Raw genomic sequence first — 19,576 nt, forward strand, 5'->3', positions numbered from 1 at the left:
ATGAATCAAATTTAACTAATGAGCTGTTTGCATCAATTTTGCAGAAATCTTTTTTTTTTTCTCATTGTAGTTAAAAGTCCTTGCACTAAATAATAAGATGGAGATTTAAACTTCAGTTATGAGTTGCATGATGGCAACTGATGTGCTCTGTCCAAAGATGAGGGTGCCACACAAAAGTGTGATCATTCCCCATGTGACCAGAAGATATCTGGAGGGAAACAACACAAAAACACAATGTCATTGTACAATCTATTGAACATGTATGAATTGCAACATCCTATATTGATCTTATTCTGCTATTGACCTCTTCCCTATTTTTGATCTTATTCTTAAGATTGATTTAGAACTGATTTAGAATACTTGCCTATGAGGGAAATGATTTGGATTAATAAACGGCGGAAATGGTCAATCTACTTGCTCTACAAACAAGTGTTCATGACTATACATAAAAAGAAGAATATAATAATAAACGTTTGGAACAGGACGACATGGTGGCTCAGTGGTTAGCACTGTCACTTCACAGCAAGAAGGCCACTGATTCGAGTCCCAGCTGGGTCATTTGTCAGTTCTGTGTGGAGTTTGCATGGGTTTCCTCCGGGTGCTCCGGTTTCCCCCAAAATGACCGTAACGTATGTGTGTGAAAGAGTGTGAATGGGTGTTTCCCAATACTGGGTTTCCAGCTGGAAGGGTATCCACTGTGTAAAACATATGCTGGATAAGTTGACGGTTCATTCCGCTGTGGTGACCTCTGATAAATAAAGGGACTAAGCCGAAGGAAAATGAATGAATGAATAAAAGTTTGGAACATCACGCAGTGTAACAAGCTCTTTTTAACGTCTTTGGAAATGAATTTGAGTGGAATATGTTTGGCTCAAGACGTCCGATGGTTGCGCCCACTTAAACATGAAGAATAAGGTCAATACAGGATTGTAAAACTACAAGATTTATATTCTGCGTTTCTCACCTCATTGTAGGAGAGACTGATTCTGACTGCACCACAAATATGAGGCAAAGACCTTTAAATACAAATTATTGCACATTTTAAACACTTTTTAAAACATTAATTAAAAAAAGTTACAGATATGACATTTTCCACCATTTTATGCTTTAGCTCAAGATGCCAACCATAAACTAAATACCACATGGCACATCTAAAACAGAATTCTATGTACTTTCATCATATTGTTTTTAAAAGGTGAATAAGGAATTCACGTAATTATCACAATAAATCTAGTATTGGGGGATCCTAAACATTTTGTACAAATGAGAGAAGAATAATGAAACTTCCTGCCAGAAGAACTGACATTTGCTTTTTTTGAGAGAGAGAGAGAGAGAGAGAGAGAGAGAGAAAGAGGGAGAGAGTGTGTGTGTGTTCCTATAGGTGGCTTTGGTATTATTCACTGGGGTTCAGGTGTTCTCTGAATAGATGGGTTTTTAGTTTTCGTTTGAAGAATACCAGTGTAATGTAATGTAATCTATTTTTTATTTAATGCCATGTCAGCAACCAAGGCTCTTTTTATGGCAGGAACATTTAAAAAATAAATATACAATAAAAAAAAATCAACAAAAAAATACAGAAATGAAATTAGATTTATAGTGTTAATACATGATAACAGATCTAAAATCTTTTCTGGTGTTGTTTTGCTAAAAATGTCCTTAAGAGAGTTCATTTCATAAAAAAAGTCTTGAAAAATATTTTTTTTAATTAAAGGCTGATCTAAGGAGTTTCTATGATGTGCATCACAAATACATCTAAGATCCAGGCCCGGATTGGCTAATCGGGAGGATCGGGATTCGGGAGAATTCCCGGTGGGCCGCTCCATTTTTTGACTGCGAGGCCCGGTGACCCAAGCTGCTTGCACTCTCAGCAGTCGCACTATTCTATTTATTTGACCATAGCCTCACTCTTTTTATTCATTATTTTGCCGCAGCTCCGCTCTTTTTATTTATTTTCTCGCAGCCCCGTGAGCAAAATGTAGCCGGCAGGTTAATGATAATGTAACTATCATTCAACCGTAAACTAGGCACCTTAGTAAATTTAAGAATTCCAATAATTAATGTTAATGAATATTACACCTGCTCAATGAAAATCAGATGATTCACTACATTATTAAATCTACCATAACTTGATCAGAAATTAAAAAGGGGAGAAAAAAAGATTAAGCCATCAATAGAAAGTAATACTGTGGTTAAAAGTCTTTCAGATAATACGTCAGCGCCATTGTGGTCCAGTTGTCAGCACGTTGCTTTATGACGCAGCCGACCTGAGTTCGAACTTTAGCTAAATTAATTTATTTTTTATATTTTTATGTTTAGTGTTAAGACATATTGTTTGAGTTACTTATGTAGGTGTACATATTTTATTTTTATTTTTTGTGTGACCACCGTTACAAAGGATATGGATATCTGTAAAGAATATTGCACAGAATATATATTCAGACATTGCAGGAAAGAACATTGTGATGTTTCAAAGAATAGTGTTGGAGATTTAGCTACCTTTTAATGTTCTCATATTTATGAAAAACATTTGAAGTTCGTAAGCAGCTGTTTACTTGAAAAAAGACGTAATACTGTCATTAGAAACTGAATTGCAAATGACGTTATTTTATTATAGTCAGTCTTGAACTGAGGTGGGCCGGTCTAAGGCTTGAAACTCCAGGGCTGAAAAGGAGTCCCACTCCGGTCCTGCTAAGATCTGACAAACTCTACGTGTGTGTTTTGTGACATAAAGCAAAAGTGGCCATTAAATTAAATGAAGTCAGGTCAAATTACCTGGAAATATGAAGATGAAGAAAGCGCTGACTCCGCCGACGACGCTAATCACTTTGCTAATGTCTGGAATGAACACTGCGATGAGGAGAGTGACTGTAACCCAGGCTGTAGTTAAGGCTACGCGGGTTCGACTCTCATAAGACTCAGTCACCGCTGTGTGTTTGAGACGCTGCCGCAGCAGTGGATCCTGGATCACAGATCTACACACACACACACACACACACACACACACACATTTAAATTAGTCTGGATATTCAATCATTATAATAACAGTAGAATATTAACAGTAATATAGCAGAACTGTAAGTCAGTTGGTTTCAGACCTTCCAAGCAGGACGATGATGGGGTAGATGGTGATAATTGAGATTCCAAACAGAAGCCTGGCGACAATCATGGTGACATCACCACCACTGTATGACATCAGAATATCAGGAGCAACGTTCTTCCCGAATGTCAGGTACCCAAACACACCTGGTTAAAAGTTTGTATTAATATCTATTTTACTATCCACACTAATATACCGAACATTCTGCACACTAGGCGACACGATGGCGCAGTAGGTAGTGCTGTCGCCTCACAGCAAGAAGGTCGCTGGTTCGAGTCTTGACTGGGTTAGTTGCCATTTCTGTGTGGAGTTTGCATGTTCTCCTCGTGTTCGCGTGCGGGTTTCCTCCGGGTGCTCCGGTTACCCCCATAAGTCCAAAGACATTTGGTACAGGTCAATTAAGCTAAAATTGTCCGTTGTGTGTGTGTGTGTGTGTGGATGAGTGTGTATGGATGGATGGTATGGATAAGGGCATCCGCTGCATGAAACATGTGCTGGATAAGCTGACGGTTCATTCCACTGTGGCGACCCCAGAGTAATAAAGGGACTAAGCCTAAAAGAAAATGAATAAATAAATTCTGCATACTACTGCTATTATTTTCAAAGATATCATTATTATACGCTGATAAACAATGCTACTAGCCTTGATGTAATGTTGCAGATGTTTTAAAATTTGTTTTATGGTTAAAAGTTTTAATATATGTAAATAAATGATTCTGCAAATCATTAAATAAAGCAGGGATGCTCAACCCTGTTGCTGGAGATCTACCTTGCTACAGAGTTCAGCTCCAACCCTGATCAAACACACCTGAACCAATTAATTAGGACCTGAACAGCACTTGATAATTACAGGCAGGTGTGTTTGATATGGGTTGCAATTAAAATCTGCAGGAAGCTAGATCTCCAGGAACGGGGTTGAGCGCCCCTGAAATAAAGTATAGTACAATGCGTATCTGATTCAACAAAGCCACTCAGTCCCCATTAAAGCCTTTTATACTAACAGAATTCTTTGAGTCAAAACTGTCTTTGTTTCTAATAATGTATTTATAATATATGACGTATATTTATTTATAGTATATATTATACAGTTGAAGTCAAAATTATTAGCCCCCTGAATTATTAGCTTATTTTTTTCTCCAATTTCTGTTTAACAATGAGAAGATTTTTTTTTCAACACATTTCTGAACATAATAGTTTTAATAACTCATTTCTAATAACTGAATTATTTTATCTTTGCCATGATGACGGTAATAATAATTTACTAGGTATTCTTCAAGACTCTTCTATACAGCTTAAAGTGACATTTAAAGGCCTAACTAGGTCAATTAGGTTAACTACGCAGGTTAGGGTAATTAGGCAAGTTATTGTTTAACAATGGTTTGTTCTGTAGATTATCCAAAAAAAAATTGTAGCTTAAAGGGGCTAATAATTTTGACCTTAAAATTATTTTTAATAAGTTTAAAACTGCTTTTATTCTAGCCAAAATAAAACTAACAACCCTTTCTCCAAAAGAAAAAACATTATTAGTCATACTGTGAATATTTCCTTGCTCTGTTAAACATAATTTGGGAAATATATAAAAAAGAAAAAATATACAAAGGGGGGCTAATATTTCTGGCTTCAACTGTATATTCAAATAGTTTTGAGTTGCAAATTAAATTTAATAATCTCTTTAAATGAGAATATACCTTTAAAATATTTATATAGATACTTTAAAAGGCTCAATATATATAATATATAAGGCTTTTAAAATGTATGTTTAGCTGTTTGTGAAACTTTGTTATTAAATGAGTTGATGGATTGATTTGTTTTGATAAAATAATATTTGCTTTAAGTTGCCTTCTAAACCTTTTACTGCATCAACAGTTTATTTCTGCATTGTAAATGTAATTAAATTGAAGTGAATTGCGCTGGCTCTCCTATGAGAAATTAATCAAACTGATTGGCTGTTTGTGTTTGCCGCACACCTTATGCCTGTTGCATGAGTTAATCACAAACTCTGAATTAAACCCAGAGTTAGCAGAGAACATATGTTCATAAGTTGTGAAACCACTTATTCTGATCTTAACCAGTCTGGATTTTTTTAGTTTTGCCAACCAGAAATATATTCATTTTCAGGCCACTGTGCTTATTTAAAACTTTCTTCGTAAACATATTCTTCATATACAGTGCTCAACATAAATGATTACATTCCATTTTGAAAATTAATATTTTTATCCATTTCTCAGTGAATATAGGCAATATATATTTGTGCATTTGAACAAAACAGATTTATTAAACTGATGAATTTATAATAATAACATTTTATTCACAGAACATCTTAGGAAATAGAAAGATAAAACAATTAAACTCATGTGTATAAATATTTTGAAAAAATAACAAACTACAAAATTTCTAAATTTAGTTTCTCTTGATTTTTGCCCTTTTTTTCCATTATTTATTTAATATTTTTCCCTAACATAAATTTGGGCTACTCATTTTGGACCATTATCATAAGTTATTTTGTTAGATAAGCTCCAGATTTGGCTTCAGTACTGACTAATCTAATGTATGCACAAATATAATATTTTATAATATTGTAAATATAAATCCAAATGAGGGATTTGTGAGGGGTTTACTCATGTATGTTGAGCACTGTATAAAAATATGTTCACTTGGATCATTTTAGTACATTTTTACTAAATAAATATTCTAATATTTTTTCTAAAAAAAATCTTCCTGACCCCAGAGTTTTAAAACATTTAGCAGTTTATACAAAAAGCTGTCAGAATTCACTCTAACTCATCTAAATATTTTAGATGAAAGAATATAATAAAATGGATGTTAGTATTAGCCTGTACAATTTGATATTATAATAATAATTTATTTTATTTATAAATGGTGCCTTTCTGGACACCCAAGGTCACCTTACAACAAACATCAACAAATATACCAAAACAATTAATAAAAACGCTGCCAGGCATGATTTCAAACACAAAAAAAGAGTTGCAAATACAAATACATCTTAAATATAAAATAACATGATAAAAAAAAATAATCATAAAAAAGCCAGCTTTAAAAAGATGGGTCTTAAGACAGGATTTAAAAGTGTGAAGAAACACTGGAGTACTTTTAAAAAAAAAAGATTTAACAGATTTGTGTGTGTTGAGCATCGGTTGAGACCACGCTAGCGCCTGTCAGCTTTAATTGTGGGGAAAAACAGGATAATTTTAAGCTTTTGTCAGCTCATTTCATCTTCCAGGTTTAAAGTAATTTTTGGGGTGGGATCAAAATCAGTGACGTAGCACAAATCTGCTATCGGAGTGATGACGCGGGGGTTTCTCATTATTATTCATAGTGGAGTTTTCTTATCCTATGAGAAGACCCTACTTCTTAATTATTCATGAGAGCACATTATTTTTTTTATACCCTTCATGAAGGGTCGTATGTGTGTGTTTGTTTCCATGATCTACAGGGTTTGTTGCATGGTTTTCCCTGCAATGCTGTTTTGACCGATACAGCAAAGCTGTTGATTTACAGCAAGCATTTTTGACGGGAGAGCTGTACAAGAATTGGAGAATGGCAGACTTTGTCTTTTATTAGTTGAGTTTGTTACCATTCAGACACATTGCATATATCCGTGCTGCTGTAATAGCCTATGTTTGAAATCATCCAGATTACCGGCAGGGCTAATGGTTGAAATAAACAGGGCAAGAGTCCTGCTGCACTGCTATCCACTGTGTCTGCAATTAGACCCGGGGATTGACGAGGAGAGAAGTACTACTCATTTATAGTGTTTACATGATTATTTTTATGATAATATAACAAATCTGTGTATATAAAATTACAAAAAAACAAATGTAGCAGGACATGAGTCTCCTCACGGTTTATCTCATCGTGTGAGCCAACTGACAACAGTTGTTCGCTCCCCTCTTTATTCCCTGCTCTGCCGGTCACGCCCACTCCTCTCTCTACTCACAGCGCTCCACACCCATCTTGGTGCATTTTTGAAAAAACTTTGAGACAGACTTGAACCAAAAGAGGCGGTTTTCATGACCCTTTAAATCCAATTGAAGCAATTTCCATAGCCGAGGAGCCGTAGAGCTAAAAGATCTGGCTCCCATTGTGCTCAATTGGGTGCAGGGTGGTACCAGAGAACTAGAGTTGGATGATCTAAGATTGCGAGAAGGGGTATAGATATGGAGAAGTTTGGTGAGATGTTTAGGAGTAAGATTGTGAAGTGTCTTGTGACTAGTACATGAATGAGAATTGCTGTGTTATTAGTTATGAGAGAAGGACTAAGACGAGTAATATTTTGCAGGTGGAAATATAAAGTACGCAATACATTATTGACAATGATCACATTTTATTGCTTATCTAAAGAAAGCCATAGTTCACAGTGTGCAGTGTTATTTGATTAAAAGCAATCTTTGTGTTTCAGTATATGATCATTACTGACCTGTGAGCGAGTAGATGAGCAGGCAGATGAGCATGGACAACACCGAGATGAAGACCCAGTGTGACAGTCTTCTGTTCTCCATACTGCTGTATACAGCAACACAGGCCTCATGACACTGAAACAGCACAAGCACAGCTGTGTTCAAACATCACATCTCCAGCCTACACCCCAAAATAAAATACAGCTCCTTCTGTAATAACGAACTTTTCAGCACCAGCACATTCCCCATGCTGCACAGCTTTTTTCATATCTCCATTTCCCTTTTCTCTCCCTTCCTGCCTCGTAATCAATCAGCCTGGGGCACACAGAGTAATTGTGTGCTCTTCTGCGATGCCACTGGACTTTTATTGCATTTTTGACAATCCCCAGCACTGACAAATAAAACTCAACCTCATAGATGCGCCATTTTTCACGCTTTGCATCTGACCTGACCTTAAATATTAAAGCGAGAGCAAGAACACCCCTCATTTGTGATGATATTTGGTGAAGGGAGAGATTTTTCTTTTCCCTCAAAGATACAATGGCAGAATGTTGAATAAAAGAAAGGAAACTCACCTGAAAGCCAAAGCAAATAGTCGGGATGACGCTAAACACTGAATCCCAGGAGCTTATTCTAAATTAAAACAACAATAATGATTGTTAAACAGATGGTTTCAGCATTTATATTCACACGTAAATGTGATCATTTTAAATATATATATATATATATATTTTTTTTTTATCTAAAGTGACTTACAAACAAGGACATGGGTGATTCTAGAATTGTGGGTACATTTTGCAACCAAGATAAACCATTTATTATCTTTCAAAAAGCAAAACTTTAATCTAACAGTTCTGAATAATAGGAAAAATTAGATCACTATATGTAAAAAATAATGTTGGTACGTGTATTTAGAGCATAGGTCTCAAACTGGATTAGGGTTTTGTTCCAACCTTAATTAAACACAACTGATTCAACTAATTAAGGTGTTCAAGACCACATGTTGGAGACCATTGATTTAGAGGCATTTTGTCTTTAAAATATTAAGTTTACTGTCTCCACCCACATGAAAAAAACCTATGTGAGGATATATGCGCATATAAGAAACCTATATGCAGTAAATATATGCACATATACAGTATAAAAATATGTACGCTGCATATACTGTTTGCCAATATATGCAACATATTAACAAAATTGAGGTGCATAAATGTGCATATACAGGCCATCTACAGTGCATCCGGAAAGTATTCATAGCACTTCACTTTTTCCACATTTTTTGTGTTACAGCCTTATTCCAAAATGGACTAAATTCATTAATTTCCTCAAAATTCTACACACAATATCCCATAATGACAATGTGAAAAAATGTAGCTTAAAATAAAAAACCTGAAAAATCACAAGTACATAAGTATTAACAGCCTTTGTCGTGATGCTTTAAATTGAGCTCAGGTACATGCTGTTTCCACTGATCATTCTTGAGATGTTTCAGCAGCCTAATTGGAGTTCACCTGTGCTAAATTCAGTTGATTGGACATGATTTAAAAAAGCATACACCTGTCTAAGGTCCCAGGGTTGAAAGTGCATGTCAAAGCACAAACCAAGCATGACGACAAAAGAATTGTCTGTAGACCCCTGAGAGAGGATTGTCACAAGGCTGGGGAAGGTTACAGAAAAATTTCAGCTGCTCTGAAACTTATGAGCACAGCGGCCTCCATCATCCATTAGTGGAAGATGTTTGGAACCACCAGGACTCTTCCTAGAGCTGGCCAGCCATCTAAGCTGAGTGATCGGAGGGAAGGGCCTTATTCAGGGAGGTGACCACAGACCTGACCTCTGTTTGAGCTCCAGCATTCTGCTTTGGAGAGAGGAGAACCATACAGAAGTACAACCATCTGAACAGCAATCCACCAATCAGGCCTGAATGGTAGAGTGGTTAGACAGAAGCCGCTTCCTGGCCGGAATTTGCCAAAAGGCATCTCAGAACAAAAAATTATCTGGTCTGATGAGGCTAAAATAGAACTCTTTGGAGTGAATGACAGGTAATAGATTTGAAGAAGACCAGGCACTGCTCATCACCAGGCTAATACCATCCCTACAATGAAGCATGGTGGTGGCAGCATCGTGGATGTTTTTCAGCAGCAGGAACTGGAAGACTAGTCAGGATAGAGGGAAAGATGAATGCAGCAATGTACAGAGACATTATGAATGAAAACCTGCTGCATTCTGACCTCAGACTAAGGGCGACAGTTCATCATTTAGCAGGACAGTTAGCCAAAGCACACCGCCAAAATATCAATGGAGTGGCTTCACATAAACTCGATGAACGTCCTTGAGTGGCCCAGCCAGAGCCCAGACCTAAATCCTATTGAACATCTCTGGAGAGATCTGAAAATGGCTGTACAATGTAGTTACCCATCCAACCTGATAGAGCTTGAGAGGTACTGCAAAGAGGAATAAGCAATAATTCCCAAAGACAGGAGTGCCAAGCTTGTGACAGCATATTCAAAAAGATGTTATGGAATTTAACTATGGCAAATAAGTGATTGCCCAACATGGAAATAACATGGAAATAACCTATATAAACAAATGTTTTGATAAAGGTTTTGATAGGTTTTTAATATATGTGACATATATAAAATTGGCTGTTTTCCTATATTTTATGTACAGATACTGTATGTGCATATAATATAGAAAAACAGCCAATTGGAAGGGCATCTGCTGTGTAAAACATATGCCAAAATAGTTGGTGGTTTATTCCACTGTGGCGACCCCTGATAAATCAGGGACTAAGCCAACTGATTGAACAAATTATATCACATTAACAATGTATTCAGTTTACTGTCCTTTTTATTTGTTAGGAAATGGAAATGAAAATGCCTGAAATGTACCACAATTCTGGATTGAGTTTTATTTAAATATATGATAAATAAAGATAGTACAGAATGTGTTAGTGCTAAAGGGTTTTAAAAAAACAACAACCATGTAACAATATAAAGCTCAGGTAGATCTCGAGAACTCTCTCCTTTATTTAGGGCTAGTGAATTAAGGATTGCTGTATAGAGAAATACTGCTGATTAAGAGCTTGACTATGTGTCAATTTGAATTGGTCAATTAACCTATGGCGCATGTTTTTGGACTGTGGGAAGAAACCAGAGAACCCGCGAGAAAACAACGCTAGCATGAGGAGAACATGTAAACTCTGCACGGAAACTTTCACTGGCCTGTTAAGGACTTGAACCAGTGACACTGCTGCTGTGAAGCAACAGTGCCAACCACTGAGTCGCCATGCTGCCCCATTAAAGAGGCAAAAAAGGAGAAGGAATTGGAGTAAGGGTGGAAGGCGGATTCTTCAAGACGAAGATAACTGAAGGAATAAACTCTGGTTATTTATAGTGAGTTAGGAATTATCTGATTGGTGAATCATTCGATAGCTAATGCAGGACCAGCTGTGATCAATCATAAGCACGTGCTCCTCTTAAATTAGTTTATAAATAAACTTCACCTAAATAAAAAAAGAAAATTAAGGTTTAAAGACGGTGTTAATGTTAGAATGTTATTTCTGTAGTAGACTGGGTAGAGCATAGAATAGTGAGTGTTAGTGATAGTTCAGCTGTTGTCAAGAAATATGATCAAACGTAACTGATCAAAGTAACAAGCTGCTTCTTGATAATTACTGAAGACTCTTAGACCATAAAGCAATTAAAATCAGCAAAACATCAATGTCTAAGTGCTTTGACAAGTTCCAGCTGGTCTTTTAAGTAGATTTAAGAAAACAGATTTAATGGTGTAAGGATTAGAATGTCAAAGCAAGAATTTTTTTATTAATAATGATATTACAATATCATATTATTTTCATATCATAAAAGCTTCAATGACCTTTTGCTTTCAGCTAAATGAAGCAGTTATATTCAAAGCTCAGCATGACAGTATGTTTTGTTCAGGCACAGCGGGAGGAAAGGTGGTGCTAAAAATGCTGGGCTCCTTTATTGAATTTTTCAATAAATATGAAAGCTCCATCAGCGCACACTCACCCGCTGCTGTAAAGAGGTGACAGATTGATCTCATGGATGGGTCTCATGTGGTATTTCACAACGATGGCCACAGTCAGATATGCGGCAGCAAAAGTTCCTAGAACACTGAGGAAAAATAAATATCAAAGACGACTGAGGAGAAAATAAACACTGGTGACACAAGTGAACAAATCATCTTGCTGACGTGTGGGGGGTGGGAAAGCAATGCTTATTAGTCAGAGGAGAGTCATTTGAAAACTATCCAAAATGCTGCGCACTGTCACAGCGATTGACCATAAATGTCCTAATGAAAAACAGAAGCAATAAAAGCGCTTCATAAAATTCATGAAGGCGCAGTCATTGTCTTTTTATTCACTTACTAGCATCTCTTTCGACCTCATAGGGGTCCCGCAGTTTGCCTTTTACATTTTTTTACTTTCAAACTAATTTAACAAGTGCAAACAAGTCAGTGAAAATAACTTTAAATTGGTTCCTTTACAAACAGGACATCATTATGGCTTTGTGTGAGCTAATCGAAGCAATGAAATGCATCTATAATATTGTGTTGGTGCATAAAAGTATATTTCTGCTAAAAGAAATACATACAAAAAGAAAGACAAAATAATAAATGCTGAATATGTATATTAAGTTAATCCACTGTTTTATACACTGTAAAACCAAATAAGTTAAGGTTACTCAAACCATTTGAGGAAATCGATTGCAACAAACCATTTGAGTTCAAAAACTATTCTATATGAGTACTGTCAACTTACTCAGTTTTAGTTGCAGTAATGAGGTTTTTAATTCACTGATTATCTTCAACACTGTGTTCAAAACTCTTTTTAAAGGAGTAGAATTAACTTTGTCAATTTTGAGTTAACTACACTCATTTAATTTGATAAAGTTGACTGTTGGGTATTACATTGTAGTAATGATGACTATTGAATGAATATGATAGAAAAAAAGGCAAATTTATATTAATATACACAACAGGTCAAAAGTTTGGGGTCAGTTTTTTTCATGTTTTTTTCTAAAGACAATTATTCTGTACATCAAAGAGACATTTAATAAATGTAAAAAAAAGGTTAAATTGTTAATTATTATTTATTTTCAAATAAAATTATTACTAATTTAATTACTATTAATTGCTTTTATTTTGATCAGCATTATTATTATTATTATTAATAATAATATTATTATTAATAATAATAATAATAATAATAATAGAGTGATTTCTGAAGGATCATGTGACTGAAGACTGGAGTAATGAAGCTGAAAATTAATTTTTAAAATCACTGAAATAAATTATTAAACTAAATTCTGAACTATTTTTGAACTGTTATTTTATAGTGCAATAACATTTAAGAGTTTTACAATGTGTACTGTATTTTTGATTAAATAAATGCAGCCTTGGTTAGCAGGATAAACTTATTTTAAAACATTCAAAAATACTGACCCCAAACTTTTGGCTGTATATATAATACTTCTTGAGCTATTGGCTTGCAAAGTTCAGCAGGAAAATAAAACACACACAAGCACTTTTACCCCATTTCTGAACAGTCCCCTAATAGCTAAGATGGCTAAAGTGAACAGATTTTAAATCAAAGCCCAAGTAATATACAATAAATGAATGAGTACACCCCATTTCTCAGTGAACATGGACAATCATTTTTGATTGTCAATATTTTAAATTACAGTTTGGTCACCTAACATCTTTAGGAATAAAACGATAACATTAAAATTCAAATGAGTTATGGTACCACTTTATGTTGATGGTCCATTTGAGTGTTAGTAGACTGTGCTCAATATCTGCTGATACTGTTCCCTGAACAGACATCAACTTCACAAGTACATGTCAACTTACACTCACCCTAACCCCAACCCCAACCCCAACCTAACAGTCTACTTATAATCTAATGAGAAATAGTTGGCATGTAGATGCAATGTAAATTAAATATAACAAATGGACCTTGAAAAAAAAAAACAATGTTACCTGAGTTATTGCTAAATAAACATTGCTAAATTTCTACTAAATTTGATGTTTTTTTCTTGATTTTTCGGTTTATTACAATTTTATTTAATATTTTCCCCAAGATATTAATTTGTGTGTACAAATTTTGGACTGTGATCTTATGACTTTGATGGACTGCGATTTTTGGCTTTGATGCTGATTATTCTAATGTATATGCACAAATGTATTATTATTACTGTAAAGCATCCTGTAGAAAATATTAATTTAAAGGTGCTGTATGTAAGATTTTGGCTATTTTAAATAATAAAAATACCATAATATGTTAGCAGATATTTAAGAAAAATGTCAAGTGAACATTCTTGTTTATCTATATTCAGCGTTGACAATGGCCCCGTTTACACTGCCAGTTAAATGTGACCCAATTCTGTTTTTTTTGCTCATATGTGACACAGATTGGATCTGTTTTATGACTGAAACACACAAAAACGCATGCATTCGGATACTCAGAGATCGGGTTCAGGCCTCCATCAAATGTGGAAATAAATCAGATAAAAATCGGAAATGTGACAATGCGACTATCCTGTAAACAGACAGATCGGATTTATTGAGGCATTCTGTTTTGTACATCATTAAACTTGCGATAATGTGGTACTTCTCCGTGGTTTATTGATTAATAAGGAAGAGCGTGTGAGGAGATGCTGACACGGTAAACAACATCAGAGGAAACACAGAGGAAGAAAGTGGTAGGTCGCCACAATTTGCTCCCACCAAACCTAAGATTTCTCTCATACACACAAATTCCTCTGAATGGTGGAGGACACCACATATAATCCATAGGCGCAAGCTGTAATGATGGTCCACCGCCTCAAAATCATTTTAAAGTTGGGTGAACTTTGCATATTTTGCAGAGCTAAAAGCAGGACAACTTCTTCCATCGTGGCCAGTGTGGCACAGATGCTCGAACCCACTTTTATGCATGTGCAGAGTCGTAAATTGTATGGCAAGTGTAAACACATAATTTGGATATGGGTCACAAACAATTAAAAGAATGTGTAAATAGACAGGCAAAAAAATTAGATATAAGCAACAAATCGCAATTGGGCATAAAGACCAGACAGTGTAAATGGGGCCAATGTGCATTACATGCCGGAACAGCTGTCTTTGTTTTGGTTCTTTTAACCCACCCACTGCCACATTAGCCAATTATATTTCAGCATCCCGAGTTGCCTTGGTGGAAAATCGTGTATTTCATTATTTCGGTCAGGAAGGCTGTCCAAGTACGCCTCTGTGACTGACATGTGACCTCCAGTGGATAGTAGCAGTCTCAGAAATGAGACGCAGAATAGTGCACTTGCTGCACTCCACCGAAATGATAAGGTTTATAACCCTATAAATACATATTAAACCTTTTTAACATCATTAAATGTAGATGCTGAATTACTGATTTGTGTTGACGTGCACTAAATCACAGCTCTAAAGTTCAATTTCAAGCGGTTTACTTTATTGTCAAGACCTGAGGTGAACTATCTGCTGCTTTCAGGCAATAAATGTCATGTAAAATGGCATTCAAACACACATTATTAGCATTTAACACTGAATAAAGCACCTGAGGTGATCATTGTCAGTTTATCCTGTTGTTCAGCTGCAGAAAAAAATAGAAGCTGTTTCTAGACTATAAATTCTAGAAACAGTTCAGGCATTGGTTAAAACAAATACTTGTAATAATACGGATTATGGACAATATTCCTTCTATCACACGCAGAACATGGTATGAATCAGCCTTTAGTCACGACGGTCAGGCACACTCCTGTTAGTTTGATCAATCTGGCAACCTGCGCTTGCATGTGTTTTGAACCAGGAGTGCAATACCTAGTTCAACCGCTGGGTGTCAAACTTAAGAGATCTGTGAGGGTGTGTACTGAAACTGACTGAATCCCTTTGCTCACCTGGTATACTTTTGTATGCTGATCTCCTTCGGGACAGAGAGAGGGAAAATGAAAAGGAGACACAGAAGAAAGAGGGCAAACCTCTGGTCTGTGTACCAGTGATATGGCATCTCTGATTCTGGCAGGCCTGTGATCAGCTCATACATAGAAAGACACACTGGGAGAAATGAATCAATATAAGGATAGATGAACAACAAGCGATAAGGTCAAAGTCCCACGAATAACTCTGTGTTTCTTACATTTGTGAAGCTGGTCAGCCACTATGACCAAAAAAGCAACAGATATGAAGAAGAGGTTGAAGACGTAGCAGATCTCACAGAGTTTGCCTATGGCAGGACCACATATATCTGTGACCACAGCCTGATATGTGTTTCGTCCACTGACTGAAGATGAATAGCCCAGGATGACCAGTCCACTTATCAGGAACACAAGAGAAATCTATGTGAGACAGAATTCATATTTAGGTGTACACTGATCTGCACATTGTTTTCAAAGCATAAATAAATATATTTTATAATTTATATACAATAACATGGACAGAATTCAAATAAGTGCAAATACTTAAGTTCAAACGAGATTTAAATTGGCATTATTCACTCACCTTCTGCTTTTAAAGATGTTTATGACCAAGAAATTAAAATGAATAGATTAATTTTTAAAGGAATATGACCTTATGTTCTTTAAATAGAAAAATGTATAGCAAAAAAACACAGCATATACTCATCTCTAATACTTTTTAATCTGTTTATAAAAAAATTTAGCTGAGGTTTAAATAACTCCAGATATTGAAATATGGAAACAGCTAATGCTTCTTAAATTAAGTTGCAATTACTTGGAAAAAGCAAAATGACATAAGATGTTAAAAACAAAAACAAAGATGTTTTTTTTTTTTTTTTCATTTTACAAATCCAGTAAATGTATTTTGATTTAAAAAGGTTGAAAATTTGTATTCAAAAAACAAAAATATTGAGGAACTTGCACCACATGTAATGTGTTGATTTAATATATATATATATATTAATATTTTAATATATCTTACGCTCTGACTTTTTAAGAACTTCAAATATGGAGGGACAAATTATAGGAATAGTTCTACCATCATTTACTCATTCTCCACTTGTTCCAAACTTATTTTTTTCTGCTGAACACAAAGATGTTCTGAAGACTGATTGAGAAAAAAACTGCCATTGAATTCCATAGTGGGCGACGCGGTGGCGCAGTAGGTAGTGCTGTCGCCTAACAGCAAGATGGTTGCTGGTTCATGCCTCGGCTGGGTTAGCTGGCATTTCTGTGTGGAGTTTGCATGTTCTCCTCGCATTCGTGTGGGTTTCCTCTGGGTGCTCCGGTTTCCCCCACAAGTCCAAAGACATGCGGTACAAGTGAATTGGTTAAGATAAAATTGTCTGTAGAGTATGAGTGTAAATGAGTGTGTATGAATGTTTCCCAGTGATGGGTTGCAGCTGGAAGGGCATCCGCTGCATAAAACATATGCTGGATAGGTTGGCGGTTCATTCCGCTGTGGTGACCCCAGATTAATAAAGAGACTAAGCCAAAAAAAAAATGAATGAATAAATGAATGAATGAATGAATTCCATAGTATTTTTATGATACTATAGATGTTGATGGCTGCTTTCCCCCCCAACATTTTTCAGAACATCTAGCTTTGTGTTCATCAAAAGCAATACATTAGAAAGGTTTAGATCCACTTGAGTGTGAGGAAATTATGAGGACATTTGCAGTTTTGGATTAACTGTCCCTTCAGAGTTCCCACTCAAAGTCAAATGTCAAATACTTTCCCTGACTTTCACTGACTAAAAAGCTGAATTTCTATGAACTATAATGAACAGATAAATGGGCAGCTGTATGTTGAGCACTGACAAATACTGTGACAGAGAGGATTTTAAAAGCCCGGTGACTGCATTTGACTTATTTGAGAAAGAAATACATTGGCAGTGAAAAAATAGTATAACCATAACAACTGGAAACAGTACAATGAAAAAACACGGTCTAGAAAAAAAATCACTCTGATGAAGGGAAAGTAACATTTAAAATGACAAACAAAAAATATCTGATATTCCATGCTTTGGAATATATATATATATATATATATATATATATATATATATATATATATATATATATATATATATATATATATATATATATATATATATATATATATATATATATATATWTTAAATCCCCTGACTTTCAATGTCTGGAATATATCTTTTAAAATTCCATGACCTGTGGGAACCCTGCTCTTTAAAACCTACAGAAACCCTTCTTTAAAACAACCAGCAAATATTTCACAAGATCAATGTGTTAGAAGCCACAGTCTAAAAGATTCACACAGTTAATGTTCAATAGTCAGCCAGAGTTACTTGCCATTTCCACAGTGACAGCGGAGTGAATTCCTCCAGCTTTAGCAAACGCCCAGGGAAAGATGAGCAGCCCGGCGCCTAGCGCTGACTTCAGCATGATGAACACCGCTCCTAAAGAGCCCAGCCTTGGCTCATTTGTCTCTAGGGAGGATTTTGATAAGAAGCTAATGCTCTCCTTTGCCAGCTCCTCCATACTGGTAGCTGTTAGATCGCTCTCTGAGGAAGAACAAACTTCAGGTCAGGTGAATGAGGGGTGGAGGTTTGGCCGTTCAGGCCAATAAAAAGACTAGAATAAAAACAAAGTCATTATGGGGTCAGTCCCAGACTTGTGCTATAAAATGTGCCTCTCCCAAATTATGCACCCCCTGAATTCACTACCTGATTGCCTAATCCCAACCACACCTCCTAATCCTAAACCTTCCCCCACACCTAATCTCTATCTTACCCTATACTGGTGAATGATGGGGTGCACAATATCTGGCAGAGGTGCACCGGTCCGTCACATGGGGATTACAGTTAACTGGATTTGATTGTTGATGAATTGGCTTGATCCAGGATGGTTTCGTTTTTCAAAGCGCATCCAATGGTTGTAGCCCTAGTAGCAAAACTCATGGAGTACTTGTTGTCATGGCAACAGTGAGGGTGTTCAGTTCTGAGTTTATTGGAGTCAATTCTCGCAAACGACTCCAGAATAGACTTCATTTGCAGTCTTAGATTGTCTCCAATATTGCAATGGAATTTTCTAAACTAACTTAAAACATCAGTTTATTATCAACATTTTAATAAGAGTTTTTCAACAAAGAAAAAACACCCCAGTTAAGCCTACAATCAAATAAAACAGCCTAAATATCTACTTAATCAAAGTCCCTTTAATACAAGTCATTTCACTTGGTGGCCATCTTTGAAATGCCTCCCGGGCATTCTGTCTGAATGGGGAAACATCAAATTCTTCAAAACTGTTTTCCAAGCTTACGATTAGATTACGAATTTGCAACCACCAATAAAATTAAACAACAATTGTCTCTTAAGTTTCGATTCTTAACGTCCGAATTAAACAAAGTCTTGATACTTTCAGGTTGCCCGAGCTACATGCACACTCAAAAGGAACGAGATCACGACACCAACCTTGTTTATGGCCGTTCTACATGTCATCATCCTCTGGATAATGTTTTGTCAAATTGTGCTGCTCTATTGAAGTAATCCACAACTTGGTCTTGATGGCGAATCTCTTCCAGAAAAGAAAATACGTTTTTTGGGCTTTTGAGTAGTTGCTGTCATACGATGTGCGTTTGACAGGACGGACTGTACCTCACGTTGGTTTCATACAGATTACAAAACCAAAACACTTTTGTTTTCATGGGTACTTGGTTCATTTAAAAGTAGATATTTCAAGCTTTATATGGATACATGTCTTATGTCTGTGAAGAAAGTATTTGCTGAGATTCCAGTGTTTGTTGTCCACAAAACTAAAAGCACACGTCTTCTTATTTTATTTTATTTTATTTATATTTTTTTTTGTAAAAGCACATGTCTGTTCTGAGCTTCTCCCCCAGATGAATGGTCAGTCTATAGCAATCGATAATTGGCTCCTGAACCAGTAGACGGAGCTTCATTCACCATATTGATCGTTGCACTTTTCCCTCATTCAAAACTATACGAGTGACATATCTTGTGTATTCTTGAGTCTTTGACCTAATATTAAAGTTTAAAACTTGAATACTGAGTTGGCCTTGAGTGAACAAAATA

At 35.8% G+C, this 19,576-nt stretch overlaps 1 protein-coding gene across 1 annotated transcript; it reads right to left on the reverse strand.

The window, feature by feature from the left end:
- Positions 1–105: 105 nt before the first annotated feature.
- Positions 106–18,023, reverse strand: slc38a8a (solute carrier family 38 member 8a). Its single transcript, NM_001144815.1, is given in 10 exon segments — positions 106–208; positions 965–1,016; positions 2,773–2,972; positions 3,096–3,243; positions 7,536–7,650; positions 8,091–8,148; positions 11,550–11,654; positions 15,447–15,603; positions 15,686–15,884; positions 17,835–18,023. Coding segments are annotated over 10 exon segments (1,326 nt in total).
- Between the last annotated feature and the right edge of the window lie 1,553 nt (positions 18,024–19,576).

The sequence above is a fragment of the Danio rerio genome, chromosome 18 (assembly GCF_049306965.1).
Source record: "Danio rerio strain Tuebingen ecotype United States chromosome 18, GRCz12tu, whole genome shotgun sequence".
Classification (NCBI taxonomy): Eukaryota; Metazoa; Chordata; class Actinopteri; order Cypriniformes; family Danionidae; genus Danio; species Danio rerio.